Here is an 18,426-nt window from a genome sequence, read left to right as displayed (position 1 = left end):
GTAAGGGTATTGAAGATCCTCTTCTATTAATCTAATAATACAGTCGACAATGGTTTGAGTGTGAGATGTGGAAGAAGATCAGGGTTGAGCTGAACGAGGACCCTGCCACTAGAGACCGCGACCTGGCCGCCATTAAAGAGTGGCTGAGGAAGCAGCCGCACCTGCCTGATGTGTGTGGTAAGGATATTGAAGATCCTCTTCTATCTACCTAACAAGAACTACAACAACTGTTTTCAATCTACGGTTGAAAACAGCTTGGCAACCATAAAGGTAGGGGCTGGTCATTTGAAGATCCTATACCAACCAATGATACCAACCAAAAAGATTCGCGTCGAAATCAATGAAGACGTCACCACACGGGACAACGACTTTACAAGATTGAATTTTACAAGGACTTAGATATTAACTGGCTCCTCGAATATTAACAAGATTATATTAATAGATATTAACAAGATAGCTCTGCTGTGTCCTCACAAAGCAGAGCTATCTACAGACACTCACTAATCCGTGCCACAACGTTTGACTAAGGTTTTGACTAAGGTTAGTGTTAGGGCACAGTCCGTTTTGACTAAGGTTAGTATTAGGGCGTGTAGAGTCTCGTAGCTTGGCTCTACACAAGTAATTGTTTTACAGTGCGAGCCGTGCAGTTTAGGTAGGCAACATGTTACATGAGGATGTTTTTGGTGGGTTTGAAATATTTACTAACTAGCTTTTGCCCGCGGCTTCACCCGCGTATAATTTAGTGTCACAAATCGGCATAAATTATAGCCTATATGTTAATCTGTGTTATAAACAATATTACTGCCAAGTTTCAACAAAATCCTTTCTGTAGTTTTTGCCTGAAAGAGTAACAAACATCTAGACATCCAGATATCCAAACTTTTGCATTTACGTATAATATTAGTAGGATTAGACTTGAGATCAGGTTTAAAAATAACTTTACATCTTATCAAGTTAGTCCATTCACAATGTGTCTGCTTGCGCACTTACGAAAACAATCAATGTAGGTAGTTTCTATTAATATTTAGTCACACTTATACAAACTTGTCGATGAAATGAAAGCGGTTTCTTACTTAAAAGATAATAGAAAACGCATTGAAAATCTAAACAATAATTTAAACCTTACCTTAACATTTTACAGAGGATGGGCCACTGATGACCTTCCTCCGGGGCAGCAGTTTTTCCCTGGAGAAGTGCAAGAGGAAGCTGGACATGTACTTCACGATGCGAGCAGCTTGTCCAGAGTTCTTCAAGAACCGGGACCCCACCAACCCTGACTTGGCGGACATCTTGACTGCCAAAGTGTAAGCACCAAAACTTTCTTCATTATTTTAGAGTTAAACGCAAATAGAAGAGAATATAGACGTGAAATTAATTGTTTATTAATTACATACAGTCAGAGAGGAAATAAAGAGCCACACACTCCGCTACAAGGATAGACTTTCAAATCATCCAAACTCTTCAGTACAACAACTCATCATGACCATTGAAGGCTTCCTATTCAGCAGACTGCAAAGAGCTAGTGTCAGGGGTCTCCTTAGTAGATTCCAGGACAGTTGAGAAACCATGACCACTGAGGGCAACTGAGTCACTGGACTCCACCCTACCCATGACAAAGAACAGTGCAAACGGACACAGGAGTGGATTATTGTAGTTCCCTACAGATTGCCGCTGGGACCACGGATATAAGAGAAAAAAAAAATTAATTACCTACATACATTTAAAAGACTTATTTTGAAGCTGATAACTAAGTTTAGTGTAAGATAGGTACTCGTAGTTATTATTATTTTAGTAATTTAAAGATACAACACTTAATAAATTTTCGAGAGTTTCAACACCATCTAACTTTTTATGATTTGTCAAATCACGATTTCCCCAGAGATTCTGTTTAAAGAATTCCAAAATAAGAAACAAAGGACCAGTTAGTAAAATTGTATTTATTTATAAAAAGTAAATTCAGATTTCCATCATTCGGGATAATGAATTCATTATCTTTCATTATCCTTCCATATCCTACATCCTTTTATGTTCAACTATCGTCTACATAAAATTTATCGGAGTACATAATCACATACATATTATGTCCAGTTCCACCCACTCATGCGCATATAACGCCACCAAAATTTGAAGTAGTCCAACCATAGTAGTCTAAACTTAATAAATAGAAATATAGAAAAGGTTGTAATAGTCGTGCACACGAAAATAATACCAAAGAAAAAAAACAAACCACAATCAATAGTATTCGGTTGTCGCTGAACACTTGGAAACTGAATACATGACTCCGATAGATACGGAAACAAGGCTTTTACATATATTTTTTGCGATTTTCCTAGAACACCAACAAGACTATCGTACACACGCAGTATTCCATTAATGTAATAAATACAACTCCAGTGCCCCACTAATCCCACGTCACCGTCATAAATTACTTGAAGGTGCGTCTCATTTTTAGGTACAGGTTCAATCAGTTCAGGGTGTTGAAATAATTCTAGCTCACGCGGTCTAAATGATGTGCACCGAAGTAACTTTTCATGAAATGCGCGAACCACATCATCTTCGATATAGTTATTATAATTCAGAATGTAGGAAAACGTATTATCTAAAGTATCCATTGTTAGATGATATACAATAAGCTTTAGAAATTTTAAAAACCTGCTACGAAACACTAAAATTTGCACCAAAAACAAAGGAATTTATATTATTGGGGGATTTATTAGTACGTGACCGGTTTAATAGCACCTATTAAACCAGTATACCTACTTACTTATTTTTTATAATAGGTACAATTCAATATTAAAAAGTCTCAACGCCAAATTCGACTTGCGAAAGAAGTAAATGGGAACGATGAAATTCTCTTAGCGCGCACAAGTGACAACGACGTCTGCCCTCACGTGTCTGCCCGTTCGGGTCGACGCGGTTAGCTATCTTATCCCCGCTCCCGCGCGAGACCACGCCCCGCAACTCACGCGCTGCAGCGCAGCGAGCGACCGATCTTCTTGAATCGATGTAATAATAATCTATAGGATTAACGCGTTTTAAAAATATTGGTTCGATGGATATGTTTAACCTATTATTACTCAACAATCACATTTGTAATATTAAACTTTATCAAATGCACAATGTATTTAAGGTACATTACTGGATAAGGATTAATGGCGTATTGCTTGAATAAGCTAATATTTCTCGTAAAAAGTACCTACATTATAAAGATTTTATATCATCGCGGATTTTAAAAGGTGTACAATACTGTAGTATATTTTTTGATCTATCTTATAAGGTTCAGCCATCGTTTTCAGTGTAAGCACAATAACTTAACCAAAATTACAGTTAAATCAACCTATCTCAAAAACTATAAGAGATACTTTGATCAAACCAAAAATCGTTGAAAGAGTTAATTAGCATGCATCACCTCTATTTTTTTTAGAATTTTATACCCCGTAGTTATAAAAATAGAGGGGGGGGGACATACTTTTTACGACTTTGAGAGCTGATATCTCAAAAACCGTTCACTTTAAGAAAAATGTTTTTTAGAAAACTTTATATCATTTTAAAAGACCTTTCCATTGATACCCCACACGGGTATGTACATCGAAAAAAAAATTTTCATCCCTCAGTTACATGTATGGGGGGCCCCACCCCCAATTCTTTTTTTTACTATTTAGTGTCATAATTTTGTAGCGGTTCATACAACACATATTCCCATCAAATTTCATCACTGTAGTACTTATAGTTTCCGAGTAAATCGGCTGTGACAGACGGACAGACGGACAGACGGACAGACGGACAGACGGACATGACGAAACTATAAGGGTTCCGTTTTTGCCATTTTGGCTACGGAACCCTAAAAACACCAAAATTCAAGACAATGCAAACACAATTGCAAAACATCTTGCCTGTTTTTAACAGCGACTCTTTAAGATTCAAATCCTTGTGTACATTTCATCATCAGCTACCATCGTTGGTCAATCAGAAGGTCAGGCGCTTCCATCGGTGAAGAGCATACAGACCTTGACCTTTTAACCAAGGTGGCACGACTCATCACGTCTCTGCCAATTATGCAATTAAGCACAACTAGCAATTTGCTATTGTATTTAACAGTGATCACATTTCGCTCGTGTATTGTTCTAGATCAGTGTACCTACCATGAGTTTACGTTAGGTGTGCTCGCTAGCGAAAACGTCAAAAATCTCTATGGAGATTTTGTTTCTTGAAAGTAGCCGCTAGGGGCGCTGCACAATATGTCATACAATTAGGTGTCATTTTTTTACGCAGTCGCTAGCGAGCACACGTAACGTAAACTCATGGTAAGCACACTGGAAACATGAAAGAATATCAGTATTCTAATTTTCGACAATATTGCATTTAAGCATTTCTTTTGTTTTGTTTTTGTAAAAAAGTTAAGTTATATAGCACAGTAGGTATAGTACAGAAGTTCTCAAAAATTAAATGTAAAAAACTAAAACTCATAAATCTCATTTATTTTTGCAAATAGGCTTTTAAAAAGCACTTTTACACGTCCCAATATTAACCCTACCACTGCTTCGGGACAATAAATGGGCCAGTGCTGAGAAGAAGCAGCACAAGTAGTTTAGTAGGTAAGTACTCAATTTCGATTTCACGAAGCTTACAGCTTCATGGAATCGAGTTTGTAGAACCAAAGTTAAAGGTAATACATCTTTGGTACTGGTACTTTCTTACTAACATAATATTGTAATTAATAGGGACAAAGAAGTAGAATCCTGAATCGAAGTCGAGTGTTACAGGCAATCAGCTACATTTTGCTGGTGTTATTAAAATATTAGTTAATTGTTGTTTAATTATCATTTTTTGTTTCTTTACAGACAAGGCCCACCTCTTCCAGGCTTGACACCAAATGGAAGAAGAGTCACGGTATGTAGAGGTAAGAATTCTTCGTTAATCAGCTGACAGCTCTACCAAACTGAATCTGAAATCTTATGTAATTAAAAACTTCCTTACTATTTTGCAATTTTATGTCTTTTGACATGATTTATTGTTATAACAATATTACCACAATATTGTAAATTATAGTATCTTTTGCGGACTATGAGATACAGTCTGCTGAAAGCCGCTGATTTACATATACCTAGCATATTTAATCGATTCACCTTCGAAAAAAATCTCTCAATGCCAAAAAAAAATTTCGGACCCAATTATCTACATTATGTTCTTTATTGACACCCTTTGGGCTACAAAAAAAAGTAGACTAATCGATTCCGCTTTCGCATTCAACCAAGTTTTATGACCAATCTTTTTTCAGGTGTACAGTCAAACTTGAACGCCAACGAGATCGCAGACACCCTCAAGCTGGCTCTCATGATTGGGGACGTCCGCCTCATCGAGGAAAGGGAGGGCGTGGCTGGTGACGTGTATGTGCTGGACGCTGCTGTGCTGGGTCCCAGCTTGCTGGCCAAGCTGTCCCCAACTACCATCAAGAAGTTTATGATCTGTGTTCAAGTAAGGACCAAATAACCGACAACTATGAGCCTTTTTGACAGCATGTGCTGGAAGTAACTGTGCTGGGTCCCAGCCTGCTGGCCAAGCTGTCTTCAACTACTATCAAGAAGTTCATGATCTGTGTGCAGGTAAGGAGCAAATGACCGATAAATATTCATGAACCAATTGACAAAGCATTATACCTACGTCAGAGTCACATCGTTGACTTTTGTGTGTTTAGATTTTCTGTAAAATTCAATTTGCGCTAGTTTTAAATTTAATGAATTGACTAAGTAGTGGAATCCTCCAAGGACACAATCTAGAGTCCCGTTTTCACATCTTATAGAAAAATGCCAATTGACTAGTGGTATACCTACACTATAGTACCTATATTATTCGTACATATTGCTACATTAGCACACAATTACCTCTACAATAAGGCCATTAAAAAGTTCCATAACACAAGCATCTCGGTTGGTTCCACAAATATGAAAATATCGTGAACTTTTTCTGATATTTGATGGAGTCATTTCTTACTTTCACTTTTAAACTGGACTTTGAACTGAACGAGAAACGAGAGCATGTCCAAATGAAAGAGCAATACAAAAATGCGGCAATGACCCAGACAACGTGTGACCATGTCTGACCCCACAAAGTCCGGTTATCGTCATAATTATTTATCTCTACTTTTTTTAAAGTAGAATATTTAGTAAAAAACCGGCCAAGTGCGAGTCGGGCTCGCACACCGAGGGTTCCGCCGTACAAACGTAGCGGTTTACAATTTATGACGTATTAAATCAAATTACTTACTTGATTCCGTTGCGAGTAGTGGCGAATTTCAAAATATGCGGTATGATTTTTTTTTCTTTATTTATTTTTCCTATATTTGCATTATAGGTAGGTACCTACCTACCTCAGCGTTTTGAATTTTTGCGTTGATTTAGAATTTCTCACAGTTTAGAGGCAATTAGATTTAAGAAGTGTTTGATATGAATTTCAACTTTAATATCTCTACGCGTTCATGTGAAAAAGGGTAGGTAGTAAGTTTATAATTATTAAAAAAATATTTTATGTCATGTAAGCAAAAATAATATTTTAAATTTTATATAACTTCAAATTTATCATTTTCGCAATTTTTCCTTTATCTGTACTATATAACGTTGCTTCGTGCCGAATTTCAAGATTCTGAGTTCACAGGAAGTACCTTGTAGGTTTTGATTCCCTAGCGTGTGACGGAAATTCGTCTAAGGTGTCGGTATAAACTGCTGTATCTTTTGATCGCGTTAACTTAGAAGTTTGATTTTTTTACTTCTTAAAGGGACAATAGATCTAGGTATTTGGTATAAATTTCAATTTGATACCTTTATTCGTTCGTGAGAAATAAGGTAGTAAGTTTCATTTTATTAAAATATTTTTATTATATTATATAACTAAAAAAATGAAATTTTCGCAATTTTTCCTATATTTGCATTATATGACAATGCTTTATGCCAAATTTCAAGATTCTGAGTTTACGGGAAGTATCCTGTAGGTTTTGATTCCTTTGCGAGTGTCGAAAATTTGTTGAAAATATCGACATAATCGGCTGTATCTTTTGATTGGCTTGGCTTAGAAGTTTGATATTTTCACAGCTTAAAGGGACAATAGACCTGAGTATTTCATGTGAATTTCAGCTTGATACGTTCACGCGTTCTTGAGATAAAGGGTCTTGACAGACGGACGGACGGACAACAAAGTGATCCTATAAGGGTTCCGTTTTTTCCTTATGAGGTACGGAACCCTAAAAATTACTAAAAGTGTCGTTAACTCCTTGTGTTATGCTCTGTTACTAATGGGTTCACCACAATAGTTCTATACCTCTAGCACGAATAACTTTCGTCTTCGAATCGTTTGCGACAACTGAAAAATTCAACGATAACGTGACAATCTCGGTTGTCAAAATTAGTTTCGTACTACCTATATACGTATTTCTCATACTTAATTCACTTTACGTCTCGTTCACAGGGGCGTTTTTTAAGTTATTACACTAAATCTTTTGATGGCGGTTCGAATACGCAAACAAACGATTCGAATTCGAAAGTTTTTCTTACTAGAGGTACAGGGAAGGCAGGACTCGTTCGAACCTGCGTTTCTCGAATCTCGAGTCGGCCATTCTGATACCATCATTTAATTTTGTCTACAATGTCGCTTCCGAACACCTTCAACGTATACTCGTACTGTCACTTCGAACTTAAAAATGTCTTTTACTTGTTATTTACAGGAAGCGTACCCAGTGAAATTGAAGGAGGTCCACATCGTCAACACATCGCCCATCGTCGAGAGATTCGTCAACTTTGTCAAACCGTTCCTCAAAGAAAAAATCAGAAAACGCGTGAGTACCTACTTAAGACCTAATGTACACTGTAAAATGCAATAAAGAATTGAGTACTTAGTTATATTTTTATCTCCTTAGTAATTTTTATCTCCTTAAATTTTCTAATTCCAGATATTCATCCACAAAGAAGTGAAGGACTTATACAAGCACGTGCCTCAAGAGATGCTCCCTGTTGAATACGGTGGACCATGTGGCACCATGGAGGATCTGCAAGGTAAATTATATTTTTACTGTGCTACGAGTAGATGAACAGTAAAAAAGCGAAATACCACTCACTGATTAATCACGAAATCTCAGAAACTACTTCCACAAACTTGAAATTTGGCAGGTAGGTTCCGTATAGGGCGTAGAATATCCGCTAAAAACGGATTTTACGAAACTCCACCCCTAAGGAGGTAAAACGGGGTCCACGCGCGTACGCGTACGAATCTTTGCTATGACATTTTTCCCTCGTTTTTCTGTTTTGCTTAAAAACAAATTTAATTGAAAACTGAACCTACCTGGTATGTGAAAGAATTATGCAAAGCATAAAATCAATGTCTCCTAGTTCGATTTTCCTATTAAAAAAGCAATTCTTCCATTTCCAGAGCAATGGAAGAGCAAACTGGCTGAATACAAAGAGTGGTTCGAGGCGCAAGAGGCGGTGGTCGCCGACGAGGCCCGCCGACCAGGTCGCCCGACCAACTACGACGAGCTGTTCGGAATCGACGGCTCCTTCCGACAGCTCGCAATCGACTGACCGTAGAATTTAAGTCTGTAGCGCTAATTTAAGCTAAGTTTCTGCAAGTATTATCCCAATAATATTCTTAATATTTTCTTAAATCCCTGCAGTGTTTGCAGTTATAGCTCGCGCAGCAAGAGTTGAGGCAATCAACACAAGCAAAGATTTCTACGTCTTGAATATTCTGACTGATTTTGGTTTTCTTCTAAATTCAAATATTACACCAGTGTATGGTGTTCGTCTCAACATTCATTGCGCGACCTATAGATTTATTGACATTCTTCGTCGGCATTAAAAATGTAGGTAATGTTTTACATAAATCGTGTTTACTGATACTTAGATCTGAACACTATCCAATGCCTTGAAATGTGCAGAAGACAGAACATCATACTTGGTATTTAATGCAAAATCGGCCTTATTACAAGTACATAAAATACCCCAGTTATTAGCTTGACATGCCTTTATCTTAAAGACTGCACAAAATGTAGTAGATGGAAGAATCTAACTTATATATAGAAGTTTGGCGTAAATTCGAGTAAGTAGAACAATTAAATCTCTACACTCGATTGAAAACTTCACTTGAACTTAATTAAATATTTAGTTCTACATGCAACTCCCTTCTAGAATAATTAATGTATAGTTGGATTATTGTGATATAATATTTTGGCTTACAATTAAACGCTGTATTTTATTAGAGGCTCAATATGTAGGGTATTTTTGCAGATCTATAAATTTTTGTTACTATAAAAGCCTTGTTCGGTGATTTGTAGGTATAATAATATGAATATGCTCGGTTTTAGGTTAATTTCTCGTAAATGATGTTTATTTACATGCGACCACTCACAATTAATTAATATTGAGGAACCTCTCTGTAAAGTAGAAACATTAAACCATTATTTTTAATGAAAAAATAAATGAAGTTTTTCTGAGCCTAGGATTTTGTTTTATTCCTTATCAACTGCCTGACCTACGGTAGAGAATGTCTCTTGGCATTAAGTCCTCCATTTGTAATTTTTGTACATCCAATAGTATCCTACTTCCTACTAATCCTACTATCCTACTAATATTATAAATGCGAAAGATTATGTGGATGTCTGGATGTTTGTTACTCTTTCACGCAATAACTACTGAACGGATTTTGATGAAACTTTACAGTATTATTTTTTATAACCCAGAATAACATATAGGCTATAATTTATGACGATCTGTGACAAATTAAATTTCACGCGGGTGAAGCGGCGGGCAAAAGCTAGTAAATAAATATAACAGCAACACGTATGTTTATAAAAAAACCCCAAAACTTGAAAAAAGATAGAAAACTCTTTATTCTTTCATATTATTATTAATCATCTTATTCAGTATACGGGTAATATGGATGGTTTTTCGAGCTATCATCATCCCCGAAGACGGACTTGTTGACGTTGAACTTGCTGATGGTGGCTACCTCTTCTGGGGTCAGCGTGAAGTCGAAGACGTCAATGTTGGCCTTCAGTCGGTCCTTGTTGGTTGATTTCGGGACTGGGATGACGCTTCTCTCGATCTGGGATAAATAAAAAATAAAAAACATACACTCGAATTGAGAACCTCCTCCTTTTTTGAAGTCGGTTAAATATAGCTTGATTGTTAGTCTTTTGTTACTCTTAAGCCTGGGCCACACACATCGCTATAACATTCGGGAGATAATGGGGCAAAGCCCTTGCGACTATGCAAAAAAGCACCAAAGTATACGCAAATATTAGACTACACACATCGCTATAGCGCGAATCTTTGGGTTATGGCAATTTGTGCGCGGCCTAGGAGTTTATTACACATCGATATAATCTAAAAGTTGGTGATAATCTGCAGTAGTTTTGTGCAATAATTTGCAACTTCAACCTACTCTAATTAGTCGGCAATCGAATGTTACATTCGCTGAATGGCATTTGAATTAGGACGCTGAGTCCTAGTGTGCTTAGGACCATCCATGAGCTCATTTTAGAACCTAAAATACAGTTCCAGATTCTTCTCTCCGTTTAAGAACTATTCGTAATACTCTCCCTGTGCCTGGTAGTTGCACACTTTGCACAGTACCAGACAATAAACATTGCTCGTAGAGTCACTCAGCACCTAATAGCAATTCAGAAAGTGACCTATAAACTTCACTATCAGGAAAAAACATGTTATGAACTGCGTACAAAGATTAACTGTATCATTGGGCAGCGTAAGAGTTAAGTATACAACTAGGTACATAGCCCGAGTTCTAGGTGCAACAACACCTCTCATAATTTAACACGTAGTTTGAGCTCTACTTTATTTTAAGTAACACACAATCTCACTGCGAGTACTCACCAAATACCGCAACACTATCTGGTTAGTGGTCTTCCCATACTTCTGCGCGATCTTCACCAGGGCGGGGTCATCGGCCTGTGGGGGAGGTGCGGCCGAGCTCGCCCTGGGCACCAGGAAACCGAAGGGACTGTAGGCCATGACCGCTACACCCATGTTGTGGCACTTGGTGACTAGGGCCTCACGAGTGTGGGCTGGGTGGATCTGAAATAGATTTTTTGTCAGATACCTTAAAAACAGTATGATAAATCATCATTATCCCTTGATGAACGTTAGCCTAACCTCCAAAGAACGTCAAAGCAAAGAAATAACTCTATATTTTTCAGTCAGCCGCTGACAGCTACCTTTTTACCCGACTGTGACACAAGGCGGGTTATATTTTTTACGGCAAGTGCCTCAGTTCTGTTTTGTTTATAGGTAGGAGGCAAACATGTATTTGTCAACTGTCTTATTTTATTCAACAATAATTAGGATAGATAGTAAGGATAGATTGTGAAGCATTTTATTGTCTAGAAGGATTGATGCTTTCCTATAGATAGGTATAGTGACAACCAAGAGAGTACCTACATGAATCAATCCTCGCAATGAAAACAGTCTACCACTGGCTAGGCACTGAAATCTATAGGCATATAAATGTATTTCCTTCATTAAAGTATTATTTACTTACATCAGCAACTAACAATTCCTCCGTTACTGAAAGCTTTACAAGAAATGTCACTTCTAACCATGAAAATACAAATCATGACGTTAATTTTGTGTTCTTACTTCAATCTGGTTAACGGCCGGAGGTATCTGGCTGCTGTCAATGATCCTCTTGATCTGCGCCGAGTTGAAGTTGGAGACGCCGATGGACTTGGCCAGCCCCTGCCGCTTGGCGTCCTCCATGCCCTGCCAAGTCTCCAGGTAGTCGATATAGCCGTCTGAGCCGTCCGCCTGGGTGAAGTAGAGATTAATTATTACTAGTGTTGCTGAACTATCAATAATTAAGTAGGGTAAGAGATGAAAGGACTCGAGTCTAAGTCCTATAAGTTAGGACTAGACTCGATTTCAAGGCTCGACTCCAAAAATACGACTCAAGGCTCTTTACTGAGGGGACTCTAGTTATAAATATAAATAAATACGACTCAGAAATAAAACGACTCGAGTTCTTTCATCTATAGTTAAGCTATGATTGAAGAGTAACATTTTAAAGAGCATCATTCTGTGGTTGCATTGAATCGAACATCAGTTTCTACGTCGATATAATCAATAGTGTGGTTTACGTTACTATTAGTCACACACAGAGAAAGATCAATAGATCAACGATAGTAGTTTGGTTTGAAACTATCGATTGTGCAAAACACACGTTGGTATCGATACTCGCATAGTGTATAAAATGTGCATGGGATAGACTATCGTACCATCGATATTTGATTGTTAATCGGCATCACTACCGTAATAACTCATTCTAATTTACATGTCATACTTACATCGACAATCTTTAGAATTTCTAGTTAAAATTCGTTAGGTAGGATATTAGTCTTACCTCAGAAGATATAGGGAAGTGGATGAGGTACAAATCGACGTAACTCAAGCCCAGTCTGCTGAGCGACTCCTTCAGGGCCGGCACCACTTGGTTGCGAGCGTGTTTGTCGTTCCATAACTGAAATTAAAATTAATAAACCATCATCAGCTAAGATAAATCATACAGAATGACTCAGGATTTTTCGTAGAACTGAACATTGTAATGAAATAAATCATTTTTGGCGTTCCTATTTAAATCCCTTTAGTAGCGAAAAAATCACTAAGGACCAGTTTCACTGTGATAAAGCTGCTGGTTAATGCAGTGGCAGTGACATAAGCATTCATCAGCAACCAGTAAGCATCAGGGATTTCATTAGCACAGCAAATTATAGTTTACATAACATGTTAACTTTACCTTGGTAGTAACAAACAGGTCCTCCCTCTTCACCAGCCCCTTGCCTATGACGTCAGCGATGCCCCTCCCGATGTCCTCCTCGTTGCCATACAAGGAGGCCGTGTCGATGTGTCTGTACCCAGCTTCCACCGCCCAGTTGATAGTTTGACGCATTGTGTCTCCATTCTGAGGGAAATTAAATATTTCTTTACCATGGTCCGGTCATGTCATGATGAGACGCCCCGAAGACCATGTCGTAAAACTGGCCACTAATAAAAGTGGTGGTGGTCCACGGAAGGTACTGACACTCTTAGAGCGTGCCAGACTGTCCTGCCTGGCGCCTCAAAACAAGAAGAGCCGACCCCAAATAATGGGAAAAAGGGCTAGGGAAAAGAAGAAGAGAAGAAGAAAGAAGTGGTATTGCACACTTTACTATTAAGTAGTTCCTTTATTAACACATCGAGGTAATCTTATTATGCCCGAGTTAAATGACTTCACAATAGTCGAGCAACAATGCGGCAATGGCAGGGTTCGAAACCGCGTTCCTCGGATCACTAGTCGGCTAGTCCGACACATCCATTGTTTTTTTCCCTGACCTCTAAATACTTAACTGACAAACTGGCCGTAAATTGAGCGACTATGTATTGATTAATGCTAAATAAAGCATGTAAAATAATACAAAGAATGTAGAAAACTTACTCCTCCATAAGTCCCCAGCGCCAAAATGGGAATCTTGTTGCCATCATTCAGCGAGGTAGTTGGCGCTTCCAACGCCAAAGCTATCTGAAAGAAACGAACGACAACTCAAGTTATTGTCTTGACTTAATTTACATGGCTGCAGAAGTGTTGATGATACAATCATTAAAGGTTACAACAAAGCCTGAAGAACACCGCACTATTAAGTCTGTATCACAATTAGCAAAAGGTAATATACCTAAATAAGCTTTTTAGTATTCATTTGTTGTAAAGAGATCCTTGATTGTACCACAATAAGTAGCTTCCTAATTCCTTATGGATATTATTATGTTTCTCACGATGCTCACGCATGATGCTTTACAATAATATTTTTGTCTTAAAGACTCGTGCCGGTAGAGCACGATGTAGACAAACGTATTATTTGAATCACTTCGCTTTGCTACTTTTTGCATCAAAACCTACAACGAATGTCACTTAATCTAGCTAGGACAAGTCGATGTGCTCTACAAAGAATTACTTACACGCCTAGAAACTAATAAATAAATGAAAATTCCTGGTGTTTTCTAAAATAAAAGATTACCTAATATGAAAAGAGAATATTCGTACAATGTTTTCGACATCAACCGAATGGTAATTGCGTTAAGATAATTCATACACTGCTGCGGGCTTGTTAAAATAAAAAGTCGCAAAACTAGTTTGCCCTTGTTAGTTCAGGTCATTCACTGTGCTCCAAGGACTACTAGAGTCAGAGAACTTAGTGTCATTCATCTTAATAATTAAATCAGTTAACTTAAAAAATATTTGAAATGTGAATAAAAGACATAGAGCCATGTAAGGATATAAAACGGGAAAAGGGTGCCCTGAAACCCCTCCAAGAAGAATTAGGTACAATTTGAATTATACATAATAAACTACGTAGGTAACTCCAATATTATTAAGATTATCTTGTACCTATTTTAAAGACATTGGAATTACGAGTAGGTACGTAAATTACTTACATAATTCACATAAAATCTCTGTTTTTACAGACATATCGGGATAATTTTAAAAACATTATTTATAACAGTAAAAATCAATAATTAACCACATTTATNAACTGACAAACTGGCCGTAAATTGAGCAACTATGTATTGATTAATGCTAAATAAAGCATGTAAAATAATACAAAGAATGTAGAAAACTTACTCCTCCGTAAGTCCCCAGCGCCAAAATGGGAATCTTGTTGCCATCATTCAGCGAGGTAGTTGGCGCTTCCAACGCCAAAGCTATCTGAAAGGAACGAACAACAATTATTCAAAAAGAAAAAAAAAAAAAAAAGTTATGTAGGTATTATGTGACACAATAAACTTATACTTTAAACCTAGGTCGACCGGCGATCTGGTGAAGGTCCCGGGAAGTACCTAGACCATGGAAATTTGTCCAGCTGTGGACATCATTTGGCTGATATTGCGACAAAGCTTTTCTGTTCCATCGTGTGTGTTGAACTTGAGCCTTAAAACACCGCACAATGCATCACAGTAAGCAAAAGGAAATATAAATAAGCTCTTTAGTATCCATTTGTTGTAATTGCATTCTTGGTTGTATCACAATATTTTCGTAAGTAGCTTCCTAATTCCTTATGGATATGTTTCTCACGATGCTCATGCACGATGCTATACAATAATACTTTTGTCATAAAAACTCGTGCCGGTAGAGCACGATGTAGACAAACGTTTTATTTGAATCACTTCGCTTTGCCACTTTTTGCATCAAAACCTATAACAAATGTCACTTAATCTAGCTAGGACAACCACTCGATGTGCTCTACAAAGAATCACTTACACGCCTATAAACTAATAAATAAATAAAAAATCCCTGTTTTTTTTTTCTAAAATAAAAGATTACTTAATATGAAAAGAGAATATTCGTACAATGTTTTTGACATAAAACAAAAAACTCACGAGAAGGCAGTGTTGACCGAATGGTGATTGCGTTAAGATAATTCATACACTGCTGCTGACTAGTTAAAATAAAAAGTCGCAAAACTAGTTTGCCCTTGTTAGTTCAGGTCATTCACTGTGCTCCAAGGACTACTAGAGTCAGAGAACTTAGTGTCATTCATCTTAATAATCATCAGTTAACTTAAAAAAATATATTTAAAATGTGAATAAAAGACAAAGAGCCATGTAAAGATATAAAAAGGGAAGAATTAGGTATTAGGTACAATTTGAATTATCTATACATAATAAACTACGTAGGTAACTCCAATATTACAAAGAATATCTTGTACCTATTTTAAAGACATTGGAATTACGAGTAGGTACGTAAATTACTTACATAATGGACAACACGCATAAGNACATTTATAAACCTAATTAAGGTGAATCTTTAATTAGATTGATGATTGATTAATGGTTGTGGTAATTATTATGTGAAGAAATAAATAATCATTAACTGTAATAATTTAATGTTACTTAACTGTTTATAGAGATGGTAACTTGCGAATTACTTAAAGCTTAGATAATATAAATTCTCCAAGTAGCTAAGGAAAGCGGCCACACGATGCGTCGTATCACGTCGTTCGTTCGACGTCCAGTGCTGGACAAAGGCCTCCCCAAGGATCTCCTGCGCCGTCCGCATCCAGGCACCTCCCGCGACCTTCACCAGATCGTCGGTCTACCTAATGGGGGGCCTAGCCCACACTACGTCTTCGGGCTCCGGGCCGTGGTCGAGAAAACTTTTCTGGCCCAGCGGCCATCAGCTCTGCGAGAGCTGTGTATTTTATAGTTACAACACATGATAGTTCATGTACTCGTGATAAATACTAACTTAAGTATTGTGCAATTGGAATTGTTCATGGAATCTTAATTTCTCAATCAAAGCATGTCGTTTCAGCCGAAAGACGTCCACTGCTGGACAAAGGCCTCCCCTAAAGATTTCCACAAAGACCGGTCCTGCGCCGCAAAGCATTGTGTTACATGAAAACTGTCTTCCCTGTTATAACGCTTTAAATGGTAACATTTTCAACTGAAGTCAAGGTTAAGTACCTAAATCTTATTTATCCGGTAAGTCTAATGAATAAATGTTTATAAAAATAAGTAATTAAATTAATTCGTAACCCAGACACAATAAAAGTTTAATTGTTATGACGGCTATAGCAGTTCACTGTCCAGGAAAGTGTTAATTAGTTAACTATTTATTAGCTAATTGCCAGGAAAATTCAGCTTTTAGAAACCTAACTAATAACTCACTATCAAAACTAAAGGTTATACATGATTAAAATAAATAAAATAATGATAAAATTAAAGATACTTACATAAGCTTTTAGAAACCTAACTCACTATCAAAACTAAAGCTTATACATGATTAAAATATATAAAAGAATAATAATTAAAAATACTCACATTTAAAACTGTCGGGACCAAAATGGCGAAGAACGCAAGAAGACCCATCTTGACAGAGGTCGTGAACCGTCTGATCAGAATCGCCGTGATTGTACAACTTAGAGCTTCTAACAAACTTGTTTACACTCCACGACACGACTTGGTTCTACCAGTTCTACACTAATATCTTCTTCTTGTCGTGTCGACAACAAACCTACACAGTGTCAGCCCAAAACTCTGCTACAAGGGTGGCGTTGTCAGTAGCATTCATTAAATATTCCTGCGTACAGTTGTTACACTAATAATATAAAGTTTGTTTCTTTGCTTGAACATGCCAATCTCAGGAACTACTGGTGGGATTTGAAAAAGTATGTTTGTATTAGATAGCCCATTTATTTAGAAAGGCTATGAAGGCGGGCAATGAAAAACGTTGAGAAGACGGGAAAAATATTCCAATGATTTTCACGCGTACAATGTCCCAGGCACAAACTACTTTACAATAAGTAGATACCTAGTCTATTATTATTGTTTAATGAGTCGACCGTATTTACAAGAGATTACAATTGTTTTAGAATGATGTGGATGATATTGCAAAATCAAGAATGGTCAAGCGACACGTAGGTATTCCGAAGAGCAATGTCATTCATTTCGTTACTTGCAAAATAATGGTTTACCTATTGTAACTCCAAACAGATCTTGATTGAAGAATTTTTAATTAAAAAATAGTAAATGCTTTAGGAACTGAGCTTAAAACGAACCTGCATCCAAACCAGGTGTGCAGATATAACTGGACAGAAATCATGTTATGCCCTTTATAAATAAAAGCTCAGAGTTACGTCATAGTTTCCATATATGAACAGGTTGGGAACCTGAAATTGGTATGTCCTCTTATGTAAGAGCAGATTTTTTCTTCTTTTATTGGTAGTTTTAATAATGCATTTTGCAGCAAAATCTTCTGAATTACAACTCTCCTTTTCTGTTCTCTCTTTTGAAAGTGTAAAATCGTTATGTATAAATACATTTTCATTATCTTGTGTGACTGGTTCGTGTTTTGCATCTACAATACGTCATACAAAAGGCCATACATTCAAGCTGCAACCGCAGAATAACATAATGTAAAATATTTGCATTTTTAATGGTTGGACAAAGCATCAGTTATTTCAGAGAAAAATTTAAAAAAGTTACCCAGGTACTATTTATCTATCATTGTATAGGCCAAACCATCCATTTGCCTCTGTTAAATTAGAGAGGGTCGCGCTTCTGCAGTGGAGATTAAATGCTCTTAAGATGATAATGACTACTTAACATTACTGGGATTGTTTATAAAAGGCAATAAAAATAATACCAATAGGCAGCATTTAGCTTGATGGAAAGTTTTCCTTAATAACTTAACGTAGATGGGTTTTTCCCTAATGCCTCATTCAAAAATAGAGCACAACAAAACCACAGATTCAATCAAACCGGTTAACTTAAACTGGTTTATTAATCTTTTTTCGAAGCGTAACAGTGTAAAAAATATTGAGGTGTGTACCAGAACCAGATACGATGGATCTAACTTCTAATGCTTTAGAATAGTGATTTTTATGGCTTGATGTTT

The 18,426-nt window shown here is 37.0% G+C and overlaps 2 protein-coding genes across 10 annotated transcripts in view; one reads left to right on the top strand and one right to left on the bottom strand.

Annotated features, from left to right (window-relative positions):
- LOC114352889 (alpha-tocopherol transfer protein-like) overlaps positions 1 to 9,483 on the top strand; it is a 30,975-nt gene extending 21,492 nt beyond the window's left edge. For 8 of the 9 annotated variants that reach the window (XM_028304645.1, XM_028304648.1, XM_028304642.1 and 5 more), the window contains 6 exons: positions 1,142 to 1,304; positions 4,842 to 4,900; positions 5,279 to 5,475; positions 7,715 to 7,825; positions 7,940 to 8,042; positions 8,416 to 9,483. In XM_028304645.1, coding sequence (XP_028160446.1) covers positions 1,142 to 1,304; positions 4,842 to 4,900; positions 5,279 to 5,475; positions 7,715 to 7,825; positions 7,940 to 8,042; positions 8,416 to 8,567 — 785 coding nt within the window. In that variant the 3' untranslated portion in view covers positions 8,568 to 9,483. Of the gene's footprint in view, positions 1 to 50; positions 178 to 1,141; positions 1,305 to 4,841; positions 4,901 to 5,278; positions 5,476 to 7,714; positions 7,826 to 7,939; positions 8,043 to 8,415 lie in introns of those variants that run through there. The other variant, XM_028304650.1, reaches the window with a different exon arrangement.
- Positions 9,484 to 9,850: 367 nt separating this feature from the next.
- LOC114352894 (aldo-keto reductase AKR2E4-like) lies at positions 9,851 to 17,030 on the bottom strand. Its single transcript, XM_028304656.1, has 7 exons — positions 16,851 to 17,030; positions 14,653 to 14,736; positions 12,793 to 12,957; positions 12,400 to 12,516; positions 11,640 to 11,807; positions 10,878 to 11,078; positions 9,851 to 10,089 (listed from the first exon to the last, which is right to left on the bottom strand). Exons 1-7 carry the CDS (start codon positions 16,896 to 16,898, stop codon positions 9,901 to 9,903), a joined length of 972 nt encoding a protein of 323 aa, XP_028160457.1. The 5' UTR covers positions 16,899 to 17,030; the 3' UTR covers positions 9,851 to 9,900.
- Between the last annotated feature and the right edge of the window lie 1,396 nt (positions 17,031 to 18,426).

This window comes from Ostrinia furnacalis, unplaced genomic scaffold, assembly GCF_004193835.3.
Source record: "Ostrinia furnacalis isolate ACB-3 unplaced genomic scaffold, ASM419383v2 OfSCF1461, whole genome shotgun sequence".
In the NCBI taxonomy this organism is placed as follows: domain Eukaryota; kingdom Metazoa; phylum Arthropoda; class Insecta; order Lepidoptera; family Crambidae; genus Ostrinia; species Ostrinia furnacalis.
Note: the sequence above shows the minus strand (reverse complement) of the source record. Positions and strands in the feature narration are given on the sequence as shown.